This window comes from Pezoporus flaviventris, unplaced genomic scaffold (genome assembly GCF_033815535.1).
Source record: "Pezoporus flaviventris isolate CSIRO_AGI_PZ_B2104156 unplaced genomic scaffold, CSIRO_AGI_Pfla_v1 ptg000185l, whole genome shotgun sequence".
Lineage (NCBI taxonomy): Eukaryota > Metazoa > Chordata > Aves > Psittaciformes > Psittacidae > Pezoporus > Pezoporus flaviventris.
Genome location: NW_026892733.1, coordinates 247,357 through 264,240, shown reverse-complemented (window position 1 = coordinate 264,240; position 16,884 = coordinate 247,357). Strand labels below are relative to the sequence as shown.

At 46.5% G+C, this 16,884-nt stretch overlaps 1 protein-coding gene across 5 annotated transcripts in view; it reads right to left on the bottom strand.

Annotated features, from left to right (window-relative positions):
- Positions 1-16,884, bottom strand: part of LOC133262054 (zinc finger protein 131-like) — a 73,009-nt gene that overhangs the window by 28,762 nt on the left and 27,363 nt on the right. For all 5 annotated transcript variants that reach the window (XM_061440935.1, XM_061440940.1, XM_061440939.1 and 2 more), the window contains one exon: positions 11,768-11,898. In XM_061440935.1, the coding sequence (XP_061296919.1) occupies positions 11,768-11,898 (131 nt within the window). The remainder of the gene's footprint in view (positions 1-11,767; positions 11,899-16,884) is intronic.

Here is a 16,884-nt window from a genome sequence, read left to right as displayed (position 1 = left end):
CAATGAATTCACCACCCGGTCCAGAATCTGATCAGGAGTCATCCTCACATGACGAAGAAGAAGAAGAGGTAACTTCTCGACCTCGGACCTCAACCGAGCTGCGGAATATGCAAAAAGATTTTACCCGTCAACCAGGGGAGCACATCATCACCTGGTTACTCCGATGCTGGGACAATGGGGCCGATGGTCACGAACTAGAAGGTACAGAAGCCAAGCAGCTGGGATCACTTGCTAGAGAAGGGGGAATTGACAAAGCAATTGCAAGAGAGAAAAAGTCCCTCAGCCTTTGGAGGAGGCTCCTGGCAGCTGTGAAAGAAAGGTTTCCGTACAAGGATGATGTTACGAGCCGTTCGGCCAAGTGGACTACTATAGACAAAGGCATCCAGTCTCTGAGGGAATCAGCCATCGTAGAGATGATCTATCACATCAAGCCGAATAACGGGGATACACCTATAGATCCAGATGAAGTTGAATGTACACGACCCATGTGGCGAAAACTTAAACGGAATGCACTGTCATCATATGCCCATTCATTGGCAACAGTGACCTGGAATGACATAGTACCACTAACAGTGGATGAAATGGTTCATAAACTCCGAGAGTTCGAAGACAATCTCCCTCCTCCCCCAACAACTGAGCAGCTGACCACCTTGCCTGGTCTCTCAGAAGATCCCTCTGCTGTGGGGTTGCTGAAAGTTGAAGAACAACAAGTGCCAATTGCGACCGCAACAGTGCACCGGCGGCAATATCGCACCAACCGAGACTCCCTGATTCACATCCATCAGTTGATCCGTAGACTGGAGAGTCAGGGGGTGATCAGCAGGACCCGCTCACCCTTCAATAGCCCCATATGGCCAGTGCGAAAGTCTAATGGAGAATGGAGACTAACAGTAGACTATCGTGGCCTGAATGAAGTCACACCACCATTGAGTGCTGCCGTACCGGACATGATAGAACTTCAGTATGAACTAGAGTCAAAGGCAGCCAAGTGGTATGCCACGATTGATATTGCCAATGCATTTTTCTCCATTCCTTTGGCAGCAGAGTGCAGGCCACAGTTTGCTTTTACTTGGAGGGGTGTCCAGTTCACTTGGAACCGACTGCCCCAGGGGTGGAAACACAGCCCTACCATTTGCCATGGACTGATCCAGACTGCACTGGAACAGGGGCAAGCTCCAGAACACCTGCAATACATTGATGACATTATTGTGTGGGGCGATACAGCGGAAGAAGTCTTTGAGAAAGGGAGGAAAATAATCCAAATCCTGCTGAAAGCCAGTTTCGCCATAAAACGGAGTAAGGTCAAGGGACCTGCACAGGAGATTCAATTTTTGGGAATAAAATGGCAAGATGGACGTAGACAGATCCCCACAGATGTGATCAACAAGATAACAGCAATGTCTCCACCAACTAATAAGAAAGAAACGCAAGCTTTCTTGGGTGCAGTGGGGTTCTGGAGAATGCGCATCCCAAATTACAGTTCGATTGTAAGCCCTCTCCATCATGTGACCCGGAAGAAGAATGATTTTAAATGGGGCCCTGAGCAGCAACAAGCCTTTGAGCAAATTAAACGTGAGATAGTTCATGCAGTAGCCCTTGGACCAGTCCGGACCGGACCAGATGTAAAAAATGTACTGTACACTGCAGCTGGGGAGAACGGTCCTACCTGGAGCCTCTGGCAGAAAGCTCCAGGGGAGACTCGAGGTCGACCCCTCAGCTTTTGGAGTCGGGGATATAAAGGATCTGAGGCCAGCTATACAACAACTGAGAAAGAGATACTGGCAGCCTATGAAGGGGTTCGAGCTGCTTCGGAAGCGATTGGCACTGAAGCACAGCTCCTCCTGGCACCCCGGCTGCCCGTGCTGGGCTGGATGTTCAAAGGCAGGGTCTCCTCTACACATCATGCAACTGATGCTACATGGAGTAAATGGGCTGCACTAATTACACAACGAACTCGAATAGGAAATCCCAGTCGTCCAGGCATTCTAGAAGTCATCATGGACTGGCCAGAGGTCAAAGATTTCGGAATGTCACCAGAGGAGGAGGTGATGCGCGCTGAAGAGGCCCCACCATATAAGAAACTGTCAGAAAGTGAAAAGCAGTATGCCTTGTTTACTGATGGCTCTTGCCGTATTGTGGGAAAGCATCGGAGATGGAAGGCAGCTGTATGGAGTCCTGGACGACAAGTTGCAGAAACTGCTGACAGAGAGTGTGAATCGAGTCAGTTTGCTGAGGTGAAAGCCATCCAGCTGGCCCTGGACATTGCTGAACGAGAAAAGTGGCCAGTACTTTATGTCTATACTGACTCATGGATGGTGGCAAATGCCCTGTGGGGGTGGTTGAAGCAATGGAAGCAGAGCAACTGGCAACGCAGAGGTAAACCCATCTGGGCTGCTGCACTGTGGAAAGATATTGCTGCCAGGGTGCAGAACCTGGTGGTGAAGGTACGCCATGTAGATGCCCATGTACCCAAGAGTCGGGCCACTGAGGAACACCAGAACAACCAACAAGTAGATAAAGCGGCTAAGATTGAAGTGGCTCAGATGGACTTAGATTGGCAACATAAAGGTGAATTATTTTTGTCCTGGTGGGCCCATGACACTTCAGGCCATCAGGGCAGAGATGCAACATATAGATGGGCCCGTGACCGAGGGGTGGACTTAACAATGGACACTATTGCCCAGGTTATTCATGAGTGTGAAACGTGCTGCAATTAAACAAGCCAAGCGGTTAAAGCCTCTTTGGTCTGGAGGACGATGGTTGAAGTATAAATATGGGGAGGCCTGGCAGATTGACTATATCACACTGCCACCAACCCGCCAAGGCAAGCGCCATGTGCTTACCATGGTGGAAGCAACCACCGGCTGGCTGGAAACATACGCTGTGCCCCATGCCACTGCCCGGAACACTATCCTGGGCCTTGAGAAACAGATTTTGTGGGGACACGGCACCCCAGAGAGAATTGAGTCAGACAATGGGACTCATTTCCGGAATAACCTTATAGATATTTGGGCCAAAGAGCATGGCATTGAATGGGTATATCACATCCCCTACCATGCACCAGCCTCTGGGAAAATCGAACGGTAAAATGGGCTGTTAAAAACTACACTGAGAGCAATGGGTGGGGGAACTTTCAAGCATTGGGATACACATTTACCAAAGGCCACCTGGTTGGTCAACACCAGAGGATCTGCCAACAGGGCTGGCCCAGCCCAGTCAGAACTTTTACATATTGTAGAGGGGGACAAAGTTCCCGTGGTGCATATGAAGAATTTGCTGGGGAAGACAGTCTGGGTTATTCCTGCTTCAGGTAAAGGCAAACCCACTCGTGGGATTGCTTTTGCTCAGGGACCTGGATATACTTGGCGGGTAATGCGGGAAGATGGGGAAGTCCGATGTATACCTCAAGGGGATTTGATTTTAGGGGAAAACAGCCAGTGAACTCAATTGTATGCCATTGCCTGCTGTGTAATGCTTTTATAGCCCATCAACTAGATGTCTCCAGGTCACCAGCGACTGGCCCTGACTTCCCTCCAGCCATCATCCCAACAGAGAATGAACTTGGAACTTCATGGACCGAATGGACTCGGCAGCATTATAGGGATTGGTCCATGCACTAAGAAAATGATTTTTTCCTCTTGGTCTGTATGTATCTGGATGTATATATGTGGGAGAGCGATGGTGTACTGAAAATGTGGGATCTGAGCACGACGTGAATGGTATGGAATAAGGGGTGGATAATGTCCTGGGTTCAGCAGTAGCAGTCATGTTTTTCCTTTGTGTCAACTGGTGCAGTGCTGTGTTTTGACTTCTAGCTTGAGAACAGTGTTGGTGAAGCCGATGTTTTCGGTTGTTGCTAAGTGATGTTTACCCTGACCAAGGACTCTGTGAGGCTCATGCTCTGCCAGGGAGGAGGGGAAGCTGTGAGGAAGCAGAGATGGGGCGCCTGACCCGGGCTAGCCGGGGAGGTATTCCATACCACAGCACGTCATGCCCGGGGTGGGGGGGTAACTGGGAGTTACCCGGAAGGACAGGGGCTTCCGGGTGGAACTCGTTTTCTTGGCCAGTGGTATCGTATTCTCTTCCCTTGTTATTTTCCCTTATCATTGTTTTAGCTGATAGTAGCGGTGGTGATTTGTTGCTGGACTGTTCTTGTCTCAACCCGTAGGAGTTGTACTCTCTCGATCCTCCTCCCCGTTCCTCCGGGAGCGGGGAAGGGGAGAGCCCCGGTGCGGGGGTGGGGGAGACGGACACGGACCTCGATTGTTGTCAGCTCGGCACCACTCACTGGGAGTGAGTGAACAAGTTACCTGACTGGGTTTAAACCACGACAAATGTTTACCCTGACCAAGGACTTTGTGAGGCTCATGCTCTGCCAGGGAGGAAGGGAAGCCGGGAGGAAGCAGAGACAGGACACCTGACCCAAGCTAGCCGAAGAGGTATTCCATACCACAGCATGTCATGCCCGGGGTGGGGGGTAACTGGGAGTTACCCGGAAGGACATGGGCTTCTGGGTCAGACTCGTTTCTCGGCGGGTTGTATTGTATTCTCTTCCCTTGTTATTTTCTCTTATCGTTGTTGTCGTTGGCAGTAGCGGTGGTGATTTGCGTTGTACATTGTTTGCTGGACTGTTCTTGTCTCAACCCGTGGGAGTTACACTCTTTCGATTCTCCTCCCCATCCCTCCGGGAGCGGGGAAGGGGAGAGCCCCCAGGGGGGAGGCTCAATTGCTTCCAGCCTGGCACCACTCACTGGGAGTGAGTGAACAAGCTGTCTGGCTAGGGTTTAAATGACGACAGTTCTTTTGGCGCCCAATGTGGGGCACGAGGGGTTGAGATAACGACAGATCTGACCAGATTAATAGTCACTCATCACAATGCTGATTTATTGGCTCTCAAGGTTGTTCCTCTTGATCTCACAGTTTCAGTATAACGTACCTTACTTCCAGCCGGTATTTGCTGTATTAGTGTTTTTCAAGGGTGGGGCTTGGGCTAAGGTTTTTGTCTCATTGTACTTTATGGTAATGACTTGTAATACAAGAGTTTCATTGATCATGAAACTGTTCTGGCTTATGTTCCCAGTGTGGTCACCACCTTTATACTTTGGGAGGTATATAATAGAAGTGCTTAGCAATTACACATCTTTTTTCCCCTGCTTGGGTGGTCAACCTGTGAAGGAGACATTCTTTTACCCTCCCAGTCGACCCCCCAGACCATTTACAGCATCATTTGAGAGTTTTGAAGTTTTTGAATGGCCTTTTAATGTTGTTGAGACTTGTTTGCTGATCGTGATGGGGAGCACCATGTTGGCACACATACCGAGTGTATTTTGCCCACTACTGATTTCAAGAGTTAAGCACAGTCAGGTTAGGGTCTTATCTGGGGTCAAACGATGATATAGGAGGACCAAGAGATTTTCCCTGAGGCTGGACAGTCATGAGTGGCAGGGTGTGTGGGATAGTATGGGCAAGTATCTAGGTCAGGGGACCCCTCCAGTACTTTGGAATTTCACCACCGCACAAGTGCAAAATCCAGAAGAATTAGTAAAACATTTAAATGAGGTGTGTGGTCATTCTGGCCATACCAGAGATGAACAAATCATGGCAACGGGCTGGGGCAGGGCCTTGTTCAACACTATCCAGCACCTTCAAAAGGAAAAACCCTATGGTTTTACCTGCGGGATTAAGGAGAAGACAGGAAAAAGTGGGATGGAAGACCTACTTCACCTTTGGAGGAACGGGTGAGTGAACTGAAGAGGGGAGCAAGGGCCAAGACTGATCGTCCCATGAGAGCTACGGCTTCAGTCTCTGGTGAGCAGTTGCCCAGATGGAGTGGAAGAGCTGATTTTACTCCAGCTCCTGTGATAAAGAAGAATAATCCCTTTTACCACGACTTAAGTGTCCAACACTGTTGATGACCATTAGAGGGGCCCTGCCTCCAGCCAGGTGGAGGTAGGAGACAATCGGATTTACTGGACTGTGTGGATCAGATGGCCTGGCACATCAGTCCCACAGAAGTATAAGGCCCTAGTAGATACCGGTGCACAGCGTACCCTGATGCCATCAAGCTGTCAGGGGGTGGAGCCCATCTATATTTCTGGAGTGACAGGAGGATCCCAAGAGTTGACTGTGCTGGAGGCTGAAATCAGCCTGACTGGGAGGGAATGGCAAAAGCACCCTATTGTGACTGGTCCAGAGGCTCCATGCATCCTCGGCATAGACTACCTCAAGAGAGGGTACTTCAAAGACCCAAAAGGGTACCGGTGGGCTTTTGGTATTGCTGCTTTGGAGACTGAGGAAATTGAGCAGCTGTCCACCTTGCCTGGTCTCTCAGAGGATCCTTCTGTTGTGGGGTTGCTGAAAGTTGAAGAACAACAAGTGCCAATTGAGACCACAACAGTGCACCGGCGGCAATATCGCACCAACCGAGACTCCCTGATTCCCATCCATCAGCTGATCCATAGACTGGAGAGTCAGGGAGTGATAAGCAGGACCTGCTCGCCCTTTAATAGCCCTATATGGCCAGTGCAAAAGTCTAATGGAGAGTGGAGACTAACCGTAGACTATGGTGGCCTGAATGAAGTCACACCACCACTGAGTGCTGCCGTACTGGACATGCTAGAACTTCAGTATGAACTTGAGTCAAAGGCAGCCAAGTTGTATGACACAATTGATATTGCCAATGCATTTTTCTCATTTCCTTTGGCAGCAGAGTGCAGGCCACAGTTTGCTTTTACTTGGAGGGGTGTCCAGTTCACTTGGAATTGACTGCCCCAGGGGCAGAGACATAATAATCCTCCTATCCTCCTACTTATCAGTTAGTTTAACTGCAGCCCATCCTGGACACCTGCGGTTCCCAGATACTCCTTATCCCTGTGTCCTGTTCTTCTAGAATGTTTTTCTTAAACTAGCAGGGGGGTTGGAACTAGATGATCTTAAGGTCCTTTCCAACCCTAATTATTCTATGATTCTATGATTCTATGTCACAACTATAACGATTTATCTTGTGAGAATTCTCAGTACGTTCTCTAGCTGTACTCTTTTTTCTCTATGTATCATGCACCTCAGTAATTTTCCATTGCTACTGTTACAAAGCCATCAAACTTAACATTACTTAAAACTAATTCTAAAGGTTTCAACATTCCATTTTGTGATTTTCTGCCCCCTTGTCTCAAATTACAGCCCTACCATTTGCCATGGAATGATCCAGACTGCACTGGAACAGGGGCAAGCTCCAGAACACCTGCAATACATTGATGACATTATTGTGAGGGGCGATACAGCAGAAGAAGTCTTTGAAAAAGGGAGGAAAATAATCCATATCCTGCTGAAAGCCGTTTTGCCATAAAACGGAGTAAGGTCAAGGGACCTGCACAGGAGATTCAATTTTTGGGAATAAAATGGCAAGATGGACGTAGACAGATCCCCACAGATGTGATCAACAAGATAACAGCAATGTCACCACCAACTAATAAGAAAGAAACGCAAGCTTTCTTGGGTGCAGTGGGGTTCTGGAGAATGCACATCCCAAATTACAGTTCGATTTTAAGCCTTATCTATCATGTGACCTGGAAGAAGAATGATTTTAAATGGGGCACTGAGCAACAACAAGCCTTTGAGCAAATTAAACACGAGATAGTTCACGCAGTAGCCCTTGAACCAGTCTGGACTGGGCCAGATGTAAAAAATGTACTGTACACTGCAGCTGGGGAGAACGGTCCTACCTGGAGCCTCTGGCAGAAAGCTCCAGGGGAGACTCGAGGTCGACCCCTCGGCTTTTGGAGTCGGGGATACAAAGGATCTGAGGCCAGCTATACCCCAAATGAAAAAGAGATACCGGCAGCCTATGAAGGGGTTCAAGCTGCTTCGGAAGCGATTGGCACTGAAGCACAGCCCCTCCTGGCAGCCCGGTTGCCCGTGATGGGCTGGATGTTCAAAGGCACGGTCTCCTCTACACATCATGCAACCGATGCTACATGGAGTAAATGGGCTGCACAAATTACACAACGAACTCGAATAGGAAATCCCAGTCGTCCAGGCATTCTAGAAGTCATTATGGACTGGCCAGAGGGCAAAGATTTCGGAATGTCACCAGAGGAGGAGGTGATGCGCGCTGAAGAGGCCCCACCATATAAGAAACTGTCAGAAAGTGAAAAGCAGTACTGATGGGTCCTGCCATATTGTGGGAAAGCATAGGAGATGGAAGGCAGCTGTATGGAGTCCTTGATGACAAGTTGCAGAAATGGCTGAAGGAGAGGGTGAATCGAGTCAGTTTGCTGAGGTGAAAGCCATCCGGGTGGCCCTGGACATTGCTGAATGAGAAAAGTGGCCAGTACTTTACCTCTATAGTGATTCATGGATGGTGGCAAATGCCCTGTGGGGGTGGTTGAAGCAATGGAAGCAGAGCAACTGGCAACGCAGAGGTAAACCCATCTGGGCTGCTGCACTGTGGAAAGATATTGCTGCCAGGGTGCAGAACCTGGTGGTGAAGGTACGTCATGTAGATGCCGATGTGCCCAAGAGTCGGGCCACTGAGGAACACCAGAACAACCAACAAGTGGATAAAGCGGCTAAGATTGAAGTGGCTCAGATGGACTTAGATTGGCAACATAAAGGTGAATTATTTTTGGCCCGGTGAGCCCATGACACTGCAGGCCATCGGTGCAGAGATGCAACATATAGATGGGCTCATGATCGAGGGGTGGACTTAACAATGGACACTATTGCCCAGGTTATTCATGAGTGTGAAACATGTGCTGCAATTAAACAAGCCAAGCGGTTCAAGCCTCTTTGGTCTGGAGGACGATGGTTGAAGTATAAATATGGGGAGGCCTGGCAGATTGACTCTATCACACTGCCGACATCCCGCCAAGGCAAGCGCCATGTGCTTACCATGGTGGAAGCAACCACCGGGTGGCTGGAAACATACGCTGCGCCCCATGCCACTGCCTGGAACACTATCCTGGGCCTTGAGAAACAGATTTTGTGGCGACACGGCACCCCAGAGAGAATTGAGTCAGACAATGGGACTCATTTCCGGAATAACCTTATAGATATTTGGGCCAAAGAGCATGGCATTGAATGGGTATATCACATCCCCTACCATGCACCAGCCTCTGGGAAAATCGAATGGTACAATGGGCTGTTAAAAACTACACTGAGAGCATTTGGTGGTGGGACTTTCAAACATTGGGATACACATTTACCAAAGGCCACCTGGTTGGTCAACACAAGGGGATCTGCCAACAGGGCTGACCCAGCCCAATCAGAACTTTTACATACTGTAGAAGGGGATAAAGTTCCTGTGGTGCACATAAAGAGTTTGCTGGGGAAGACAGTCTGGGTTATTCCTGCTTAAGGTAAAGTGAAACCCACTCATGGGATTGCTTTTGCTCAGGGACCTTGATGCACTTGGTGGGTGATGCGGGAAGATGGGGAAGTCCGGTGTGTACCTCAATGGAATTTAATTTTGGGTGAGAACAGCCAATGAACTCAATTATATTCTGTTGCCTTCTATGTAACTCTCCTATAGCCCATCAGCTAAATGCCTATCTCTGCCACTCTGGGCTTTCAAAAGAAAATATATGCTGCAATGACTGTCAGCAGAGAATAAAGTCAGCAGCAGCAGGAGTCTCCCAGTGCTGTCCTCAGGTCAGCATTGACTGAACCTGACTTCAGTGTGATCATCACCCCAACAAAGAATCAACTTTGATGAGACCAGATGAGATCAGTGGCATCATCAGCAGGCAACAATCCAACACTAAACACTGTCTCTCCTGCCCTGAAACACGACAGATGAATCCCAACATAATGTACTGAATGAACTCAGCGAACATTATAGGGATGGTCCATGGAATAAGGAATGATATCTGTCTCTTTGTGCGCGTGTGTGTGCATATGTGCGTGAGACATATATGTGAGACATATATGTGTGTGTGCATATGTGCGTGAGACAAAAAGCGATGGCGTATTGAAAACAATGTGGGACCTGAGCAAGACATAAATGGGATGGAATAAGGGGTGGATACTGTCCTGGGTTCAGTTGTAACAGTTATTTTTCTCCTTCTTCATAGCTGGTGCAGTGCTGTGTTTTGGCATTAATCCAAGAACAATGCTGATAGCAACAACTAAAACATCGGTGTGTTAAAGTAATGCATACCCTGATCAAGGACTTTTCACAGGAGTGAGTGAGCAGCTGTATGGTTCCAAGTTACTGGCTGGGCTTAAACCAAGACAGGGTCTCAGAAGAGCAGAGTAGACGGGGAGAATCCCCTCTCTCAAGCTGCTGACCATGCTCCTTTTGCTTCAGCAACACAGAGAATTTATTTATCTCCTGCATTAATTCTCACTGCTTTCAGTGAATAAGATCAGTTTTTCTGTAACAATTAAAACCGATATCCAGCAGTTTCATTTACTACAGAACCCAGTTTAACCTCAAACCACAGCTATTCTGTGAACTCAGTAAGGTCAGAACCTTAAGGAAGAAGAATATTCTTAATTGAGACTGTCACAGCAGTGAAGCAGCAAAATGATATATAAAAATGCTACAACTTCAGTTCTCAAGTCTTCTAGCTTTACAGAATCAAGTTTTAAAAGCTAAGTAATCCTTCTGAACAGCTTTTCAAATGTCAGCTATGTATAGTGAACAGGTACACTAGCTATCCATCTACAGCATTTATACTTGCTTAGAAGACATTACAGATTGTCCTCATAAGTTGGAATGACTTTCCAAAGTCAATATATCAGTATTAAACAGAATAATAAAATAGGAAACAAAAATAGTACTGGGTTGGGGCAATCCCAGGCACAGCTACAGGTTGGGCAGAAAAGAGATTCAGAGCAGCCCTGTGGAAAAGGACTTGGGGGTGTTGGCTGATGAGAAAATGAATATGAGCCGGCAGTGTGCGTTCGCAGCCCAGAAAGGCAACCATATCCTGGGCTGCATTAAAAGGAGCATGACCAGCAGGTCGAAGGAGGTGATCCTGCCCCTCTACTCTGCTCTCATGAGACCTTGCTTGGAGTACTGTGTACAGTTCTGGTGTCAGCCTGGAGAAGAGAAGGCTGTGTGGAGACCTCATGGCAGTCTTCCAGTATCTTAAGGACGTCTTCAAGGATGCTGGGAAGGGACTCTTCATTAGGGACTGTATTGATAGGACAAGGGATAACAGGTTCAAACTTAAACAGGGGAAGTTTAGGTTAGATATGAAGAAGTTCTTTACTGCGAGGGTTGTGAGGCACTGAACAGGCTGCCTAAAGTTGTGAATGCTCAATCCCTGTCAGCATTCAAGGCCAGGTTGGATGGAGTCTTAGGTTTAGTGTGGGGTGTCCCTGCCCATGGCATGGGGGTTGGAATAAGATGATCTTAAGGTCCTTTCCAACCTTCACTATTCTATTCTACGATTTATATTTTGGACTTTAGTGAAGCATGCTCATAAGCAGGAAAGGCCTAGGTCAGTGCATCAAGAACCTTGAAAAGGAAGCAGAAAGATCAGTAAAATGCAGATTAACACTTACCTATCCAAAAAAATCTCCCTGGTTAACAATGTATTATGAAGCTCCATATCACTAATTCCATATTTTAAAATGGAACTACTTAGATATAAGAATTTACCTTCATGCTGTGGTTGAATGCCATCTTTATATTTTATTTTACTAAAATTAGTTCTTGGAGACATAAGCCCACTCTCATTGTTTCCTGCTCAGTAATCCCACACTCCCTCAGCACAGGAAGGAATATCTAGCCTCAGACTCTGCTACTTCTGTTACCCACCTGACATTCGTACAGCTTCTTTCTTCCCTTTCTAGCTCCAGCTCCAGACTGACAGGCTGCGAGGTGACATTTGAGCGTGCTATTCCTAGCAAAGCGTTCATGGCAGTTTGGACATTCAAATGGTTTTTCACCTGTTAAGACAGACACAGGGATTTGTAAGCGTATAAAACCAGACAGTTTTCGGTCAGCTCTCCCTTCCCTTCTTCCCCTCTCCCATTTGTGTAGATTGATAAATATGCTGTGAAGACATGGCCAACTGAATTAGTCTACAGAAGAAAAGACATTCTATTTAAAAAAAAAAAAGGAAAAAAAAAGGGCAAAAACCTAAGGTGGACTCATAACTCTCATTTATAAAACAAATAAAACCCAAACCAAGAATGCAGCATAATTCCCAGTGCCATTTAAGGTACATTTAGGTTTTTATGGAAGTTAGATTACTATTCTGATGAAATATCTTAAAGAAACAACAGCTATTTATCTCTTTTCACCTGATAATATTAACAGTTAAAGACTTGACATTAGTATATACTGACACATTAAAGAAGGAAGTATTTAAATAATAAAAGGTTTTATTTTCAAGAACAGCTTATGCTTGAGAGCTGAAACTGAGCTCTTGAAAAAGAAGTTGGCACAAAATGACCATGAAGTAACAATGCATCGGTATTAAAACAAACAACCCCTCCCAAAACTTTCATCCAAAGTAGTATAGCGTTATCATCATCATCAAGTAGTAACAAAGAACAACTTGTGTCCCTGTTTACTAATGTCATCATACACAAATGCAATGAAATTCAAGGAAATTAAAGAGCAAAAAATTAGAAACAGTGTGTTTCTTCTGAAAGTCTAATTATTTTTCTGATGGAGGTACCAATACCAACATAACTACTGAAAGAAAACTACTTAATGAACTCCAAAAGAGGCCAAGACATTTCAGTGAGTAACATCAGAATCTATTATAGCTAGATTAAGTTTAAAAGCCTTTTCAGGAATGCAGTAGTTATTGACTGCAGAGATAGAAAGCCAATAAACCTGTATTTTCAGAAATAAGGATATTCAGGAGTGCCTAACTAGCTTTTAAAAGAAATCCACAAGTAGCATATAATTCTCTCTTATACACCTAAAGGCCACAGAAAAACATTAAGTGGTGGGAACATTCTCCTTAATGCTTACAAAATGCTATGTTTTTGGGGAGTGTTGTACAGGTAATGCAGAGGATGCTGAACTGCCATCAGTCTTGTAGATCAAAAATAACAGACTTTTCACAAGCAACTAAACACATTGGTGAGCCAAGAGGATACTACAGAACAAAACTCACACTACAGACCTTCGCCTGCCGTACAATTTGGTCACATTAAAAGAGTTACTTAGAGCAAAGCACCCCCCAGTTAAGGACAGATTTATTCTATTTTTGCTCAAATTCTTCAATCACCTTCAATGTGTTCTGCCAAAAGTATTTGAAAATGACAATTGAAAGACAACAGTGGTGATATCCAGAGGCCAAAAGACATTGTGTGACTACTTGCACAGTACAAATCAACACTGTGACCTCTGCTGCACCAGTCACAGTAGTGATGGAAAAGAGAGAGCATGTCAACCTGTCTCTAGCTTGAGAAACAGTGGCAAGCTGGGGGGATAGACTCCACTAAAGATGACACCTTACTTCTCTATCCCCAGGTGTCATCCAACTACAAATTTAGTCTGATCTAAGTGAGATTTGAGGAAGAGAAAGGTTTCTGGCCTGATCTAACAATTATCTTTTCTCCATTTATGAAAATAGGTGAGATTTCAGTTGCCAATCATAAGTAACTCACAGGACAGAAATTCTGACCAAAAATAGTCCAATATTGTGCTGTTCCTTTATAATCCTACAGCCAAAGGAAGGCAACTGCCCAAAATAAATATTTCTTAACCCAATGTCCTGGATTCAGCAGTAGAAGTCATTTTTCTCCTTCTTAGTAGCTGGTACAGTGCTGTGGTTTTGACTTTCAGCCTGGGAACAGCGCTGATAACACTGATGTTTTTAGTTGTTGCTAAGTAATGTTTAGTCTGACCAAGGACTTCCTGAGTCTCATGCTCTGCCAGGGAGGAGGGGAAGCAGGCAGGAAGTAGAAACAGGACACCTGACCCAAACTAGCCAGAGGTATTCCATACCACAGCACATCATGCCCAGGAGAGAGAACTGGGGGCAGTTACACAGAAGGGCTACATCACCGCTCAGTTGGGCTGAGTATTGGTCAGCAGGTGGTGAGTGGTTGTACTCTCTTCCCTTGTTATTTCCCTTATCATTATTATTGGTGGTAGCAGCAGTGCTTTCGTGTTATACCTTAGTTACTGGACTGTTCTTATGTCAACCCATGGGAGTTGTATTCTTTCAATTCTCCTCCCCATCCCTCCAGGAGCGAGGGGGGGGGGGGGGGAGAAGTGAGAGAGAGACTGCGTGGTCTGATTTATGGCTGGGCTTAAACGACGACAGTTATTTTTGGCACCCAACGTGGGGCACGAAGGGTTGAGATAATGACAGAACTGACCAGAGTGTGTCAAATCGTATTTGTGATAAGCATTTACTGTTTTGGATTAATAGTCACTCATCACAATGCTGATTTATTGGTTCTCAAAGTTGTCACACTTGATCTCAGAGTTTCAGCATGTCGTTCCTTACTTACAGCCGTTATTTGCTGTGTTAGTGTTTATTGGCTGGGGCCTTGGGCTAAGGTTCTTGTTTCACTGTACTTTATGGTAATGACTTGTAATACAATAGACTCATTGATCGTGAAACTGATCTGACTTGCGCTCCCAGTGCAGTCACCACCTCTATACTTTGGGAGGTATATAATGGAAGTGTATAGCAATTACACATCCTTTTTCCACTCTTCGGGTGGTCAGCCTACGAGGGAGACATTCCCACACACCCCTGCAACAAGTGCAGCAGCTACTCAAACTCCAACCGCAGCAGACAACACAGCTACTCCAACTCCAAGCACAGCAGCTACACCAGTCCCAGTAACAAGTACAGCAGCATCATTTGAGAGCTCTGAAGGTTTTGAACGGCCTTTGGGTACCCTTGAGAACTGCCTGCTGATTGTGATGGGGATCAGCATGTTGGCACACATACAGAGTGCATTTTACCCATGACCATTTTGTCTGATCTCGAAAGTTAAGCAGTCATGTTTGGGTCTTGTCTAGGGTTAGATGATGATATAGGAGGATGAAGAGATTTTCCCCAAGGCTGGACAGTCATGAGTGGCAGGGTGTGTGGGACAGTATGGGCGAGTATCTAGTCCACTGAGCCCCTCCAGTGCTTTGGAAGCATCGGAGATGGAAGGCAGCTGTATGGAGCCCCCAACAACAAGTTGCAGAAACTGCTGAAGGGGAGGCTGAATTATTTTGAGCCTGGTGGGCCCATGACACCTCAGGTCATCAGGGCAGAGATGCAACATACAGATGGACTCACAGTCGAGGGTGGACTTAGCAATGGACACTATTGCCCAGGTTATTCACGAGTATGAACAAGTCCACTACCTGTAAAACACATTTTAGATTTTTAAAGAATGGCTGTCCTGGGTTCAGCAGTATCAGTAATTTTTTCCTCCTTAGTAGCTGGTGCAGTGCTGTGTTTTTGACTTTCAGCCTGGGAACAGCACTAATAACACCGATGTTTTTAGTTGCTGCTCAGTAATGTTTACTCTGACCAAGGACTTCCTGAGTCTCATGCTCTGCCAGTGAGGAGGGGAAGCAGGCAGGAAGTAGAGACAGGACACCTGACCCAAACTAGCCAAAAAGGTATGCGTGCTGTGTGGTTCTGTGTTGCCAGCTGGGCTCTAAACTATGACAACAGCAAAGACCTTAATTAATTTTCTTAATAAGTTTGTACAATCTGCATACGAATTACTTCAGTTACAGTGTTTTTAGACAAGGGCTTTGAAAAATATTCTGCAATCAAAATTCCCAGTAAAATCGGAATCAAAGCTGTTCAGTGTCTCTTTCTGCTAGGGAATATAAGCTTTGCAAAATACCATGACAATCACAATGAGCAGTAGCTTCAATCAAAGACTGATTCACCTCCTCACACTAAGGTGAATCGTCTTGTGTTTTACTGCCTGGCCATTGCTCCTTGTCCTGTCACTGGGCACCACTGAAAAAAGTCTGGTACCATCCTCCTGCCACCCACTTCTCTCAATCTCCTCTTCTCAAGACTAAACAGTCCCAGCTCCAAAATTTCTACTCATAAGAAAGATGCTCCAGATCCTGATCAGCCTTGGGCGCCCTGCAGGACCCTGTCCAGTAGCTCCTTGTCTTGTACTGAGGAGCCCAGAATTGGAAACAGTGCTCCAGATGTGACCTCACAAGGGTCATGTAAGAGGGGGAGGATCACCTCCCTCAACCTACTGGCCCCACTCCTCCCAATGCACCCCAGGATACTATTGGCCCTCCTAGCCACAAGGGCACACTGCTGGCTCAAAGTCAACATAGAATGCACCGATACTCCCAGGTCCTTCTCAGCTGAACTGCCCTCTAGCAGGGCAGCCTCCAACCTGTACTGGTACTTAGTGCTCTTCCTCCCCAGCTGCAGTACCCTACACTTAGAATCATAGAATAGAATCATAGAATCGTTAGGGTTGGAAAGGACCTTAAGATCATCTAGTTCCACCCCCCCTGCCGTGGGCAGGGACAGCTTACGCTAAATCATATCACCCAAGGCCTCGTCCAACCTGGCCTTGAACACTGCCAGGGATGGAGCATTCACAACCTCCCTGGGCAACCCATTCCAGTGCCTCACCACCCTAACAGGAAAGAATTTCCTTCTTATATCCAACCTAAACTTCCCCTGTTTAAGTTTTAACCCGTTACCCCTTGTCCTATCACTACAGTCTCTAATGAAGAGTCCCTCACCAGCACCCCTATAGGCCCCCTTCAGATACTGGAAGGCTGCTATGAGGTCTCCACACAGCCTTCTCTTCCCCAGGCTGAACAACTCCAACTTCCTCAGCCTGTCTTCATACGGGAGGTGCTCCAGTCCCCTGATCATCCTCGTGGCCCTTCTCTGGACTTGTTCCAACAGTTCCATGTCCTTTTTATGTTGAGGACACCAGAACTGCACACAATACTCCAGGTGAGGT